This window comes from Megalobrama amblycephala, linkage group LG6 (genome assembly GCF_018812025.1).
Source record: "Megalobrama amblycephala isolate DHTTF-2021 linkage group LG6, ASM1881202v1, whole genome shotgun sequence".
NCBI lineage: Eukaryota > Metazoa > Chordata > Actinopteri > Cypriniformes > Xenocyprididae > Megalobrama > Megalobrama amblycephala.
In genome coordinates, this window is record NC_063049.1 from 31,370,253 (window position 1) to 31,386,297 (window position 16,045).

General features: G+C 40.0%; 1 protein-coding gene across 15 annotated transcripts; it reads left to right on the plus strand.

Annotated features, from left to right (window-relative positions):
- The first annotated feature begins 18 nt into the window (after window positions 1-18).
- On the plus strand, window positions 19-15,515 carry ddx3xa (DEAD-box helicase 3 X-linked a). Of its 15 annotated transcripts, none has more exons than XM_048193959.1 (22): window positions 19-385; window positions 1,948-1,999; window positions 2,189-2,236; window positions 3,428-3,484; window positions 3,868-3,960; window positions 4,050-4,121; window positions 4,833-4,916; window positions 5,478-5,654; window positions 5,920-6,055; window positions 6,583-6,696; window positions 6,797-6,896; window positions 7,005-7,140; window positions 8,363-8,460; window positions 8,575-8,676; window positions 8,769-8,929; window positions 9,036-9,180; window positions 9,306-9,450; window positions 11,476-11,657; window positions 11,730-11,847; window positions 11,930-12,083; window positions 12,164-12,288; window positions 12,671-15,515. In XM_048193959.1, exons 1-22 carry the CDS (start codon window positions 341-343, stop codon window positions 12,760-12,762), a joined length of 2,436 nt encoding a protein of 811 aa, XP_048049916.1. In that variant the 5' UTR covers window positions 19-340; the 3' UTR covers window positions 12,763-15,515. The 15 variants fall into 15 exon arrangements, with proteins under 15 accessions (XP_048049916.1, XP_048049914.1, XP_048049915.1 ...); XM_048193957.1 differs by having other exon boundaries at window positions 20-385; window positions 3,425-3,484; XM_048193958.1 differs by having other exon boundaries at window positions 20-385; window positions 3,425-3,484; window positions 8,578-8,676.
- Window positions 15,516-16,045: the final 530 nt, after the last annotated feature.

Genomic DNA, 16,045 nt, shown 5'->3' on the forward strand with positions numbered 1-16,045 from the left:
TTCCTCCGTTCGCTGATCCAATGGCATTTAGCCTGAAGCCAACAGCTACAGCACACACTGGGCTGCCATCAGCACAGCGGGCAGAAGACGGAGCCGTCCTAAAAGAAACTTAAATTTCGTTTTTTTGCCAATACAAGGTCTGAGGGAGGATAACTTACACTTAAACATTTCCTTCTCTTTTCCCCACGGCGGTATTGGCACAAAAAGCCCTTGGAAAAGGACAGGACTACAAAAGAACAAGTGACGTCGTAATAAAAGGAGACTTGGCTGAAATCCTTTAGACAACAAAGAAACGGCTTCTCGGAAATAAAGGAGTAATCCTCACTTATTCTCTTTAGTTATGAGTCATGTGGTCGTCGACGGTTCACACGGTCTAGAGCAGCAGGTACGTTGGTCTGTGAATATGTGTTTAAATACGTGAGCTTTGTAATCGCTTTGATCGGTTGGCTTTGACACGCAGGCTACGTCTCAAAACCTAGTGAGCTGCCTTCATAGACAGCACTCAGAGCACTGCGCTGCCTCAAAAATGCTGTCAAAGAAGGCACTTCAGTAGGTGTTGAGTCACAGCCGCAATTCCTCGTGTTATAATATTTCCTTTCGTTAAAGTTATACAATTTACGATATATATAGACACAGTCATTTCTCATGTCCACATTTAGAGTTTAAAATGTTGTTTTATACACAGCCGACGCCTTTTCCTGTTTATCTGTTTAGTTTTTTTCCGCGTCTCGGTAACCGGCATACCAGAATCGAGATCAGTATTCAACTTTTCCCGTCATTGTAACACCAAATAGAGTTTCTATCGGGTTATGTAAACAGTTCGTCGTCTTGCAAGTACAGTTAAAAACGCATAGCGTCGAAATTTGTCGGACATTTGAGTCTGCGGCCTGTAGTACTATGCAACCACTAAATTGGTTAAGATTTAATTTTTTTTTTTACATTGAACAGGCTGATGACGGATTATACATGTTTATCAATGTCTTGATCATCCACTATAACCAATTCGAAGTGTATCTCTCCTGGTGTTATGATCATAGGCTTTAGGCTTGACTAGGGCCATGACGGCTTGCCAAACATTTGTGGCAGGCGCTTTTGAAATTTGATTAACGTTAACTAATTTAATCTCAGCGGGTACATTTGTGGCCGAAAATTAGTTTAAAGCGTCTAAAAAAGAGATTTGTAGGATTTTTATACAGTTGACAACTATAAATGACCTCGCATACTGTCTTGATTTCATGTGAAATTTTTACATGATTACATGGCTGATGTAAACAGTCACGTGACCAGAGCTAATTACGCTTTACCCCTCTGAACGATGACGTTTGTGACACAGCTCTTAAGCACGAATGTAGAACATGTATAGTGTAGAGCAGTGGTCTCAAACTCAGTTCCTGGAGGGCCACATCTCTGCACAGTTTAGCTCCAACTCACACCATTGTGGAAGTCTCTACTAATCCTGAAGACCTTGATTAGCTGGATCAGTTGTGTTTGATTAGGGTTGGAGCAAAACTGTGCAGAGCTGCGGCCCTCCAGGAATTGAGTTCGAGACCACTGGTATAGAGACAGTGTGGTACAATATAATTTTCTTTTTTGTTCAGATTGCTCCATCTCAATGCATGCACACTTACAAGGCATGTCAGTGGTCACAACTGTCATCACTTACTCCACCCAATTTTTGTTCTAAACTTATTTGACTTTCTTGTGGAACACAAAAGGACATGTTAGACGGAGGATGTTTTATTTTCATTGCATGGAAAAAATATGCACTGAAAATGAAAGGTGATTGAGGACTTGTCCTTTTGTGTTCCATGGAGGAAAAAAAAATCACACTGGTTGTCAACCTAGACAATTCCATGTTACCAGATGTTACCAGACTGGATGAACTTATGCTCAGAAATGATTTCTGTTTATACTGGTTGGCATGACCCTCTCCTCTTTGTCTTTCAGCTTGCTGTCTTAGACTTGAACTCAGCTGATGGACAGGGTGTTGGCACTGGTCGTAAGTTTTATTTCATTCAGTGCTTTTAAGACATTTAGATAAAATGCCCATGGAAAGCACAAACAGCCTTCTCATTATTGAAATTCCCCCTAGTGTTCCTGAACTTTAATTTTAAATGCACTCAATGTAGTGTTTAAAAAAAAAAAAAAAATCAAATTAATAAATAAGTGAATGTCTTTCGTCTTTCAGGGCGTTACATTCCTCCTCATTTGAGAAACAAAGACGTATCACAAAATGGTATGTTATTCTGGTTTACTTTACAAACCATGGATTGTTTTACTAAATGAGAAGTTTGCAGATGCAAAGTTTTGAATTGAGTTTTGGCCTTTGAGTTGCTTTTTATTATAATTTTATTTGATGGGTGCTTTTGTTTTTCTTAAATTTCTATTGATTTGCAATTGCTGTCATGTGAAAATACTTGACAGACAAAAGCACTTCATGGCTTGTCAGCTAGGGATGCTCTGATCGATCGGCCGCAGATCGTTATTGGCCAATAATCACATTCTATGACTGGATTGGGAGTCACTAAAATTGGGCCGGTCTCACAAACCAATCGCAGTTTGATGAGGTAAACCCGTAAATAGTTGCCGCCGACATGCATGTAAACATTATACCACATTCTGCTTTGTAACTTCACGAAACATTAGTAAACCATAGTAAATCACACATCTTTATTTAGAGCTGAAATTTCATCCAATGGAATCTCGATCTCGGGTATGGTGGATGGGGACGATGTGTCGAGACCAATCGGACATCTGGAGCACGCTTGTATTTGATCGATTGACAGGTCTTGATTTACAGTGTGTCACAGAATAGGAGCGCACCGTTCAAACAGTGCTGACAAATAAACCAAACTTGATTTTATTTTGTGTCATATATACTTTATAATTGTCAATGTCAAGCATGAATAATAAAATAAATCAATAAATTCCATCACTTTTTTGGGGGTTTTCTCAGCTGTGTTGTAACATCAGAACCTCCAAACATGATCAAATTATTTTCAAAATTTAAAAGAAGGAGATCATGTACTTGATGATACCTCGTTTTTTGTAAAGTTACTAAAAGTAAGCCATTACTTTAAGTATGCCACTTGAAATCACATAAAATGATCAAAAATGCTCTCAGGGTCAGTCTAAATGTTTAATCTTTTCTTCGTTAGTCTGTTTGGGCAGCAAAAATCCTGATCAGAGCATCCCTAGTTAACTATAATATCTTTTGGGACTCTATTCAAAAAGTGTTTTGAGCCTTTCTTTCACATCATTAAATCATTTCAGTGTATCATTTTCTCATTTCAATTTACATGAGCCATTCTCCATTTCATCACTTTAAACAGTGATCTGTAGATCCTCTTAGATCTTAAAATCAATGCTTTATAATCGGTTGAGTTTCTTTCTACACTTTGACTTCATTCTTGTTTTTTCACAGCAGGAAATGCTTATTCCTCTGGTAGACAGAGCGGTTATTCAGTGGCACCAGTACAGAGCTGTAAGTCTTGGTCAGGTTCTGCTGAAGGTGCTTTGCTTCCAAGATGCATGAAAATTTAATTCCATGCCTTCAGAGCCAGTACTTTGAGGCCAGACATTTAAAGCCAGTTCTCAGAGTGTTGAGTTAACCTCACACTTTTTGAAACTGAAGGAGCCATTTTTGAGTCTGAAAAGCTTTGATAGCTTTGTCTGACTGCTCCCTGTGATTATTCAGCAGCTGCGGTTGCTTGCATTCCTCTCCTTTCTTCTGTTCAAATGACTCTCTAAATGTGAACGAATAGGAAAGCGGCTTGTATATGCGATGGCATGCGCACACACACTCCTTTTGAATGCTTTTAAATATTTCGGCATCTTGTGAGTGACAATGTGAAACTGTTCCTCAAGTTTCTCCCAAACAGTATCCTCAGAGTTGGCACCCTGAGGGAAACCAAAGATACAGGCATAACTGTCCAACTGGATGGAATGACTTTAGGACCGGTAACTATTCAAAACAACCTGATTTGCTCTTGCGTTCCTCCCTTTGTGAAGGAATGGTTGTCTTTTAAGTGCCCTGTGCCTCTGCTCAGGTTCCCAGAGATATCCGTCCCAGGAGCTCTCATTTTATCACAACTACACTAGTGGCTGGCCGGACAGATGTGGTATATCTCTATGCATGTGACTTGTGCATTGTCCCTCTGTTCTGCTCTCTGCCCTCTGTGACATCACTGCCTTTTAACTAGACCCTGAGACTGAAATTTGTGGTCTTTTCTTGAGATGCATTCTGATGCTACATGTCAATAGCATGCCTAATCGTGTGGCCATTCTTTTAAATACTAAGTGATGCTCATGTTAACATCTAACTAAACCACAACATAATTTGTTCACTCCAATTAGCTCGAGATCAACTGATCTGAGCTTTGACATGTTTCACTGCTGCCACGTCAATTGTTTGGTTTCATACTTGCCAAGAAACACCATGTTCTACTCTGATCCCCCCCTAAGTTTACATTTATCGGAAGACTATGTAGGTGAATGTTTATTTTACTTGAGGGGTTTCTTTGCTGTTTACTTTGCCTTCTATTGCACTCATTGCCTGACAAAAAGGGTATTTTGATGATTCCTCATCATATGTTTGACAATATTGCTTGGCTTTCTGATTAGCAAGTAGGTCAGCAGTGATTGTAGTCGTGGAAAGCTTTGTAAAGTAAATTTTGAATGATGTTTGGTTGTGTGGTATAACCACATCTGAGGCAGTAGTTAGAAATGCAAATTATTTATTTTGGCCTGTTTTTGTAGACTGGAGTAATGAAGAGTGTATATGCATATGCATGTGTGCAGTCCTGGCTAATTTCTGTGTGTGTCACTTGCAGCCTCTCCTGCGCGTACCGAGAGCAGTGTAGCCACCGACGGAAATGAGGACGCAACCAGTGTTATCAGCTGGGCTGATCGCTGTGGTAAATTAGAGCAATGGACGGTGGCATGGCTTGGTCTGCTTTTGCCGGTTTTTGGACAGAAATTGATCACCCATTTGTGTGGTGATTCATCTGTATAAGCTCTAGCACTTGTTAGATTTTTCTTTTTGTGTGTGTGTTCACACCCTCGTTTGTTAAAGAACATTGCATTATAATAGGTCACATTATGTGATTTTTGGAGTGTGTGTGCTCTTTGTTCCTTAAGCTTTTTTTTTTTTTTCTCAGAATGGAATAGCTGGGTGAGTCACTAGGACGACCAAACAGGTTGATTTGTATGGTTTTGTAAACACCAGGAGTGCCAGTTCTGCCCAAAGATACATATTGTGCTCTGTGTTCTTGATCTGCTTTTTTGAGAAGTGCCATGATCCTGTTTATCTGGTTCACTCAACTGACTTGAATTGTAGGAGCAAATTGCTTACTGGCTTTTTCACATCTGCCACTCACTCACCATCACTGAAACCAGTCTTGGCTTTGAGCTAAGCTATAAATTAGAGCCATTTCCTCAATCTTGATGTCCTCTACCTGCCTGTCATTTTTTGGAAGATTCTCCAGGATGGGACGTCGGTCGTAGCAATGGTTTCGTCAATGGGTATCATGATGGTCGTATGAATGGGACTGCAAACTTTGGCCGTGGACCTCCTCGCAATGACAGAGGAGGACGTGGTAGCTTTCGTGGAAGCAGGAACGGAGGTTCCTTCAACCAGCCAATGCATAATGCAGGTGAGTTTTATAAGTCTTGTAAATGATAAAATGTATATTAAGGGTACTTTTACACGACAACTATGTACTAAAAGCTGAAAAGTTATTCCTTTGCATTTTTTGCGTACAGACGACAACATTGTCAAAACGATCCCTGTTCACACGAATCCGTGAAAACGACTTAACACTGTTACGCAGGAACGTTTTCTGTTTTTAGTTGAAAACTGTAAATGTCCCCTTGCGAGTTGTGTATACATTTTTATTGTCTAACCTGATTAAATTGTAGGTTATGGCACTTATGAGAACAAAGATGGAGGCTGGAACTCAGTGGTGAACAGAGATGCCTACACTAGCTTTGGTGGGCGTTCTGACAGAGGGAAGTCTGCGTTCTTCAATGACAGGGGAGCTGGCTCAAGAGGAAGGTGAGGAAGGGTGCAGTGGTTGTATTGTAACAAGGTTGTTTTAGATACAATTCTTGACACCAATTTCAGTATCTCAGCAAAAACTAAATACTAGCCTAATTAATGCAAGTTAAAAAGTTCTCAAATTCCTAACAGTTTGTTTACTTAAGACATAAAGGACTGTGTTTGAAGATACTTGCCAAGATAGACATTTTGTTGTGTTTTTGTGTGCATTTGAACATTTAAGCTCAAAAAGGTGCCAAAAAATAACCTAATTTAGCTTTGTGATAATCCCGAATCCTCTACTGGTTTATTGTCTGTTTTATCAGCCATCATTTCTACAAAGGTCGCCATAAATTGCCGTACCCATGCTACAGATGTGAATGATGCCTCAAGTTGTGTGGCTTGAGTTGCACTACTATTAATTAGCTATTACTTTAATAAACAATAGAATTATAAAATAAGCTTTTTAATGCAGTGTGCTCAGAAGAAATTTAGTGTATTTATGCTGTGCTGCAGTGTTTTTAATTAATTTTTTTTCTTGGCAGATATGAGCGTGGAGGCTTTGGAGGAGGAACGGGAGGGAACAGTCGTTGGGTTGAAGAGTCCAGAGATGAAGAGGACTGGTCAAAGCCAATGCCCCCTAATGAGCGTCTAGAAAAGTAAGTGGCCCACTGCTAATCTCACTGTGCCTTGTCTCCTGAGTCCATCTGTCGTTGTGATTAGGCCATTGTTTTCTCTTCTGTCTCTCTTGAACGACAGTGAGCTGTTCTCTGGCAGCAACACGGGGATTAACTTTGAGAAGTATGATGACATTCCTGTGGAGGCCACTGGAACAAACTCTCCTGGGCATATTGAGAGTGTAAGCCTAATGATTATAGTGTCTTGTAGAATCAAGTGTCAAAGCACAACCAATGAGGTGCAAGACTGGCAGATGAAATTTTTGGATAATTTCTGTTTATCTTTTCAGTTCCATGATGTGGACATGGGCGAGATCATTATGGGCAACATCAACTTAAGCCGCTATACACGCCCTACTCCTGTTCAGAAGTATGCAATCCCCATCATCAAGGCCAAGAGGGACCTGATGGCCTGTGCACAAACAGGTGGGTCATTAGACAGTGGACCACCGTGAAAGTCTATTAGAGGAAAATGGTTTAAAATTGCATCCCAGTTGAACTGTAACAGCAGACTACATTTGCAATTATGTGATAAAGTAAAACTACAGGACATTGCTTAACGCTTTTTTTTTTTTTTTTTTTTTTTTTTTTTTTTTTTTTTTGCACTGTTGGACAATGCAAATAGCTTTAGCTGGACTTTCTAAATATGGCAAAGACTGCTGATACTGCATTTTGAGTCATTTACATAATGTAAACATTGACCCATTGTTTAAGTGAATACTTTTCTGGTTGACTTGAGTAAAATGGTTAATTGTGAGAGGCCAAATTCATGCCATTGAATGAATAATTAAATGTTTTTAAAAAGTTTAGTGACACATCCTTGAATGCAACTGTATGCAGAGTCCAAAATGTGCCAAATGCAGTTATGCACCGTTGGCCGGTGACTTTATTAGGAAATGCAACATAAACATTTTATTCTTGAATAGTGAGAATGGTAATCTGTAAATCACATCATTAGACATTTGTATTGCTTTGATTTGAGTCACTCACATGTCAACTTTCTCATCTTCTAAAACTTTTACCTAACAACACTTGCTTTCATGTGGTACCTTTACGCGAGGGTTAAGGCACGCTCATACTACATGACTTTTGGCTGAATTTTGTGGTTGCAAAAAGATTTCCAAGGTCCGCGACAACCCCTGGATCGCGGCCAAATCGGTTGTTGCTTCTTGCGGTTCCCAATGCTCATTAAGTATGAGCAGATCAGCAACATGATCTGAGCCTGTCTCAAGCAGTCACAGACTGCAGTATTTTCACACCTGTTTGATATTATTGCCATGGGATCTTGTAGTGTGTGCAAAGCAATGAAAAGGTGGAACTAATCCAAAACTTTTTTTTTTTTTTTTTTTGCTGTTGGTCGGGACTACCTTTTGACCAAATGTTTTGTAGTTTATGCACATCGTCAGCATTGTGTAGCATGCACGCTGCTATGACAAGATGACAACAGATGACAAGAAACCTTGTTTAGTGTGAGCATCACAGCAGAGTCCTGTAGTGTGAGCTTGCCCTTAGATGAGCACTGGGCTTTGTCAGAATAAACTGCAGTGTTGTGTAAAGTGTGGCTTTAGTTGCCCTATCAGGATGAAACTGCAGTGTGCAGCTGTTTGAGAGTGTGCTTAGTGTGTGTGTGTGTACTCCGTTCACTCAGGCTCGGGGAAGACTGCAGCCTTCTTGCTTCCTGTTCTCAGTCAGATCTACACTGATGGACCTGGAGAGGCACTGCAGGCCACCAAAGCCAGTGCCCAGGTTATTATACAGATCAATTTAATGTCTCTTTATTGGCTTAAAGTTGTGCAAAGAGTCTTGTGAGGAGATGGAAGTTCTGCTTCTGGGACTAATACATTTTGTTTTGGTCTTAAGCAGGAGAATGGAAAGTACGTCCGTCGTAAGCAGTTTCCCATCTCTCTAGTCCTGGCTCCAACCAGAGAACTTGCTCTTCAGATTTATGATGAGGCCAGAAAGGTATATCTTACTGAAGAACTAATTACAGTTTTGCAGCAGTTGGTTCAATTGAAATCTTGTCTCACAACAAATTTTGTTCTCCTCTTCTGCAGTTCGCTTATCGCTCCAGAGTGCGCCCGTGTGTAGTATACGGAGGCGCAGATATAGGCCAGCAGATCCGTGATTTGGAAAGAGGCTGTCACCTGCTAGTGGCCACACCTGGTCGTCTGGTAGACATGATGGAGCGAGGCAAGATTGGCCTGGACTACTGCAAGTAAGTGCAGCACAGAAAAGATCTAAGCTGATGGCAGAATCATTGTAGGTTGTTTTTAACCTCCAATTCATCTTGGTTCTGAAATGACTTTATATGTTTTGTGTAGATATCTGGTGTTGGATGAGGCAGACAGAATGCTTGATATGGGTTTCGAACCCCAGATCAGACGTATTGTGGAGCAGGACACCATGCCTCCAAAAGGTGCTCGTCAGACCATGATGTTCAGTGCCACCTTCCCGAAAGAGATCCAGGTATGCATGCATTTAATTTGAGGCTCATTAGCAAGACTCAGTATGAACCTCTATTAATAAGGAACTCTTTGCATCTGTACTTTTTATTTATTTATTTATTATTTATTTATTTTTTTTATTTATAGATTCTGGCCCGTGACTTTCTGGAGGAGTACATCTTCCTGGCTGTGGGCCGCGTGGGCTCCACTTCAGAGAACATCACCCAGAAGGTGGTTTGGGTGGAAGAGAATGACAAGCGCTCCTTCCTCCTTGACCTGCTCAATGCCACAGGTCAGATGCCTTTCCTTGTCCACTGTCTTACTTTAGCTGCGTTTTCATTACTCTTCAAACTGAAAATATGCCAAATGGAAACACAAATCTTCAAGCTCGCATGCGGTGGTTTTTCAGGCAATTCGAAAAAGGAATATTTCTCAGAACTGCAATAGAAAGTTATTTCGCATTTACAGGTCATCTGACGTATGTAAAAGTTGATCATTCTTTAAACATGGCATAGTATGTTTGGACAAGACAGAGTTCTTTATTAAACTCATAAAAGACAAATGCCACAATTTATCAAGACCTCAAAGCAGATAGGAGGGAGAAACACTCAAACACCTCATTCTGGCCTTTCCCAAATATAAGGGGCTTTCCTTGCTATTTGTGCTTGGAAAACATGCCTGTGTCTCCTCTGATTAAAAAATAATGGCTAGTGTAGTGGCTGCAATATACTATAGACACCCAAAAATAAATTGTCACGTGTGAATTAGTTGCTCACCCTCATGTCGTTCCACACCCGTAAGACCTCCGTTCATCTTCGGAACACAAATTAAGATATTTTTGATAAAATCTGATGGCTCAGTGAGGCCTGCATTGCCAGCAAGACAATTTATACTTTCAATGCCCAGAAAACTACTAAAGATTTAAAACAATTCATGTGACTTTAGTGGTTCAACCTTAAAGTTATGAAGCAACGAGAATATTTTTTTTGTGCACCAAAAAAACAAATAACAACTTTATTCAACAATATCTATTGATGGGCGCTTTCAAAACACTGCTTAATGAAGCTTTGAAGCTTTACGAATCATTTGTTTCGAATCAGTGGTTCGGAGCGTGTATCAAACGGGTATCTAACTGCTAAAGTCACGTGATTTCAGTAAAGGCTTCTTTATGCCGTAATTGTTTTGAAATTTCAATGGTTCACCACTGGGGGGTGGGGGGGGTGTGCCTTTGGCAGTTTTTTTAATTAATTAATAAAAATTTTTTGCACACAAAAAATATTCTCGTCACTTCATAACATTAAGGTTGAACCACTGTAGTCACATGAACCGTTTTAAATACGTCTTTAGTACCTTTCTGGGCATCTGAAAGTGTAAATTAACTTGCTGACAATGCAGGCCTCACTGAGCCATCAGATTTTATCAAAAATACCTTAATTTGTGTTCCGAAGATGAACGAAGGTCTTAAGGGTGTGGAACGACATAAGGGAGAGAAATTACTGACAGAATTTTCATTTTGGGTGAACTAACCCTTTAAACCTACCATGATTTTTGGAAAGACTTATCACGAGAGGAAAATTACACTTTAGTCGCATAACATCAGTTAATGGACACGCCATCATTTCGTAATAGTACATTCAGAAAATATCGCAAAAGTTGTGTAAATTTGTAATGGAAACCCGGCTAATGTCAACGGGTCCTTGTTGTAAGAATAATAGACTTGGTCAAGCTCTGTGTGAACAGATGGTATACGTGGGTGTACAAATTTTATTGTGTTGTAGCAGAACATTTTTAAAAATAATATTGTTAATAGAGTGGAATAGGAGAGTCGGGTAAGAATTTTTTCCCTCCATGGCTCATGCCGCAGAAGAGATTAAGATTGTACTTTAGGTTTTTCCGTTAAGCAAATAAATGTGTAGATACAGTGACTGGCTCTTTGAAGCTCTCGCGTATATCCATAGCAACACAGTACTGAGTCACTGGTGCTTTTACATTTAGAAGTCTTGTCGGTCATTGTTACCATGCCAACATTATCTAAGCAAGGACTGTAGCAGAAGGCTTCTGTTAGTATCTTAAAGGGCAGGAAAGAGTCACGTAGTGGATTTTTTTTTTTTTTTTTTTTTTTTTTTTTTTAATATAGTGTGCTCTTCAATTTCATCCTCTTACGTGCAAATTGGAGTCATGCCAAAACTTGACTCTAGTAGAGATGCAAACTGGCTGATATTGAATTAAATTCAGAATTACGGTTACAAATGCACAAATACACTTCTGCATTTGGCAGATGCTTTTATCCAAAGTGACTAATACTGTCTGCTTGCAGGCAAGGATTCTCTCACACTGGTGTTTGTGGAGACTAAGAAGGGTGCAGACGCTCTTGAAGACTTCCTCTACCGCGAGGGCTATGCCTGCACCAGTATCCATGGCGACCGCTCTCAGCGTGATCGTGAGGAAGCGCTCCAGCAGTTCCGTTCTGGACGCTGCCCTATCATGGTTGCCACTGCTGTGAGTAGAGTCTGTGAGCTCACTGTGGTTTGCCTTGTGCTTGTTTGACTGATTGTGTTTTTGTCTCGATAGGTGGCTGCACGTGGCTTGGACATCTCCAATGTGAAACACGTGATCAATTTTGACTTGCCCAGTGACATTGAGGAATATGTCCACCGCATTGGTCGTACAGGCCGTGTGGGAAACCTTGGTGAGTTTGCCGTTTATAGAAATAACTTGGAGGCATCTTATTTTTGCCAGAACATCTGTTTGAATTATTGATATGTCTTCAGGGCTGGCCACATCCTTCTACAATGATAAGAACAGCAACATCACTAAAGATCTGCTGGACATCCTGGTGGAGGCCAAACAGGAGGTGCCCTCCTGGCTTGAGAACCTAGCCTATGAGCACCAGCACAAGAGCACCAACCGTGGACGACCCAAAAGGTAGGGAAACCTCCTACTCTCCAAATCTCCAAACTGGATTTGTATATTTTCCAGGCTCATGACATGTTACTCCTCTTCAGGTTCTCTGGTGGCTTTGGGGCCAGGGATTACCGCCAGATGGCTGGGGGTGGGAACACTTTTGGCAACCGTGGCGCTCGCAATGCTGGTGGCCATGGAGGGAACAGAGGTTTTGGAGGCAATAAGGGTTAGTTTCATTTTAAACCCCATTTTTTGATTTGTCGAGTTAACATTTTAAGGTTCAGTTAGTTAGGCCATTCCTAATGCTTGAATTAATGTTAACAATTAAATCTTTTTTACAGCATTTATTTATTTATTTATTTATTTATTTATTTTTTTTTTTTTAAGGTTATTTACGTCTCTATTTATTAAATTATTGTAAAAGTGAATTATTTTATTTATCACTGTTCATTAATGCATGTCTTTGCATAATACATTAACATTTATTATTTATAAATAGATAAACTAACGAAAAACAATTTTTACAGTTTTTACTAATGTAAAGTGTACATATTTTTTTTATATCATTGAATTATTGAAATCAGTCCTGACATCAGAGTCTCTTTTAGGTGGCTTTGGGAGTTTCGGCGGTGACAGCTACGGGGGCAACTATGGAAACTATGGAGGAAACTATGCCCAGGTGGACTGGTGGGGCAACTAAAAAAATGTTTGCCAAGCTAGAGCTGAACGGAAACCACATGTTATCATAGCCAGACTCTACCCTCGTGTAGCTTTATGAACTCGGTACATTACACGCTGTGATTCTCTGCCCACATTCTAAAGGGAGCTGATCTGTGGCAAAACCGGAGCAGAATATCAAGGATGCTCACTTGTGTATTTGATCTATTACAGCACCTAGGTTTTTGACTTTTTTTCTTTGTTTAAAAAAAAAAAAGAGGATCATTTGTATGTGAATGTACTGTGCCTTTTTGAATATAGACAGGAATTTAGTTTTGTTCATTTCGAGTGAACTTGGCCAAGAGCTTAATTTGTTTAGTTTTTTTGCTGTAAAGGCGTTTGAAAGCTTGTACTTTGGCAAATACTCAAACCTTGGCAAATACTGGGATAATGTGACTCGATGAGTTGCTGTTCCATTTGAACTTCAAATTATCACCGATATCATGAAGCCAACAATACAAGCCACAAAGCAAAGCACCATCACAGGCACTTTGCAGACGTCTGAAACGCTCTGTGAAGCAACTGTGTCACAAGGGACAAATCGGTCTGACTTAGTTTTGTTTTGCTCACTCTATCCTGGAGAGACACCTATTTAGGAATATGGTTGTCTTAAAAAGGCCATTCCAGTTGTGATATTCATGATGAAATATTGCAAACACTCAGTGTTTGAAAATTCAAAATGCTGGAACTTCTTAATCCACTTGTTTTAATTGACTTGACAGTGTTATGGCAGCTAGTAAGAACCACATGCTAGCCACTGTAAGTGGGCAGCATTTTTTGTTAACTTTTTTTTTTTTTTTTTTTTTTTTTTTTTTCCTTCGACGAAACAACATTTTAGAGAAGCAGATGTGATTTTATTGAAAAACTCTAAGGTTTTTTGGTAAAATGTTTCTTTACAAATGTCAGCAAAACAAAAAATGCCTGCCATCCTGAAAGTGAAGTTCAAATGGCTACAAATGGACCACAGAACCAAAGCGGCCGTGCCTTTGGAACATGACCGCTTTGGTCATATACGCATGCTAGTGTTTTGTTTTTTGGTCAAGAAGAGAAGACTAATGAATTGTTGCAGGCTTTCTTTTAATACAAACGTCCTCTCTTTTCAAGCTGCGCAGCAGGCATGGCTCCCTTTTCTGTAGGTAGAGGCAGCGTGAGAGTTCATTTTGAGGCATTGGCGGATCCGAACCAGGAGTTTGTTTGCGTTGGGCCTGACGCGAGTGCAGTTAGACAGGCCACCATTTTAGCTTGTGTCTGGTCCCGCTGTTCTTTGCGGGAGCTGGACACCAGGTATACGAATGCTGTCAGCTCCTAAAATTCATCTGGTTAGATGTGAACTAAACCACTGGCTGAGGAGCCAGTTTTCTGCTTCTTTTCTTGGAAAGGAAGGAAGCGGTCGAGCGGAGGAGAAATAAGGCATTTATCGCAAGTGCAATAGATATTCTTCTCAAGTGAGTTGTGCCTTGACTTATTTTTTTATTATTATTTTTTTTTTTAACTGATGAATTCAAGCAGATGCACTGACAGTATTGAGAACTTCAAGTTGAATGGTGCTACTTTAGTTAGGTCTAGGCCCGTGTACGTTGTGCCCATCAAGTTTTACAAAGTTCTTTTATTGCACATTTCGAGTTTTATACACGTGTCTTGAGTGCATGTCCTCAAGCTTCCAAATATTGTGTCAGGAGACTGGAGAGACGCAGCTTGTTTACAAAAGGGGAAGGGTTCTCACTATTTACCAGGATTTATTTGGGACCAGGGCGATCAGCAGTGGGGAATTTAGCTATTTGCACACAGATTTCTAGATTCTACTTTTGCTGCTAGTTTTGTGTAATTTATTAAGCATTTTTTGAGAAATATTTATTTTTATAAGCCTCAAAGTGATTCTTTGAAAGTTTCAAGTAACTTGACCAAAAGACAATACCTAAACACTGGCACTTGAATGTTGAATGTCACCTGTATGCGTGAAAAATTTCTATATTTCGGGGTAGCGTGAGCTTTTTAATGTTTCAGACATAATGGACTCGGTCAGTTTCCACAGCTGTTAAAGGCCTAACGGCACATTGTCGCTATGGAATTACCAATTGGCTTTCAAAATTGGAAACAGGGAAAAAACATGCCAAGGTTTGGAATCAAAAGTCATTAAAAAAGTTTAAAAAAAAAGAAAGAAAAAAAGTATCAGTGCAAAAAGTGTCCAGATTCTCCAAATGTGTGCTTTTTTTCTGTCCAACAGATTGACATTTGTTCTGTTGACGTTTTGTTTCTGTCAATGTCTGGCACATGGCAACTTTCAACACGTGGTTGATCTCTATTGTATTTACATATACGGTGACTCTGGTATTAGTCCACTCAGGAGAAGCTGCAAGTGTCCACGCTAGCAATAAGTCTTAATGTGTATCGGAAACACTGAAATCACACCCCTTGCCCTTCATTCAGATGGAAATAGGAGAATAGTTTGCTCCCTGAGAGGACACCAGAGCTCCTTAGATTTAGTATTTGCTTTATGTCATAGCTTCTAGGCTCTGCACTGCATGAGACAACTCGGCTGTGCGTTTATTGTATGATTTTACCAAAATAAAAGTTTCTGATGCAAATTCCTTACAAATCAAGCATGGTTTCTTAGGTGTTTGATGTAGCTGAAATTTGGTCAAACATTGTAACGGCTGTTCTTAATTTGAACTCAGTGGAGTTATTTGACATTTAGTTGATGCCAGTTTGTTTACAAATAGAAAATTTCCTTCTTTACTTAGTGTCCCTTGTCTTATTTCCTCTACTTTCAATGGGTGATGCTCCATGTGGCTGGTACCTGATGATTCAAGTGTTCAAGCTTTATGACCCTCTGCCTGAAATTCAGTTTTTAAGGGGCGGCTTTTCTAAGGCTTGTCAGTAAACGGGCGCTGTTACGATTGGCTAATATCGTTGCAAAGGAAACCGTATCAGTGGCCACTCATTATTGTACGTGACCCTGACAGCAACATCGTGTCGGCCCAGATCTGGCCCGCATCTGGTCCGCGTGTAATCCACATGTACCAGATGTGGGCCGGATCTGGGCCGCACTATGTTGCTGTCTGGGGAGTGTCTGTAAACCACGATTTTATGTGGATCATGTTTTCAAAACAAAGCATTATGAAATTTATTAACTTGCGGTTTGTGATGCAGCTGCTGTCAGACCCAATATTGGCTGTTTCATCTTTCAACAAAAGTTTATTTGCAAACTCTCCATTACATTGTGCCTCGTTTACAAAATAAATGCTTCGAACAAACACATAATCCTC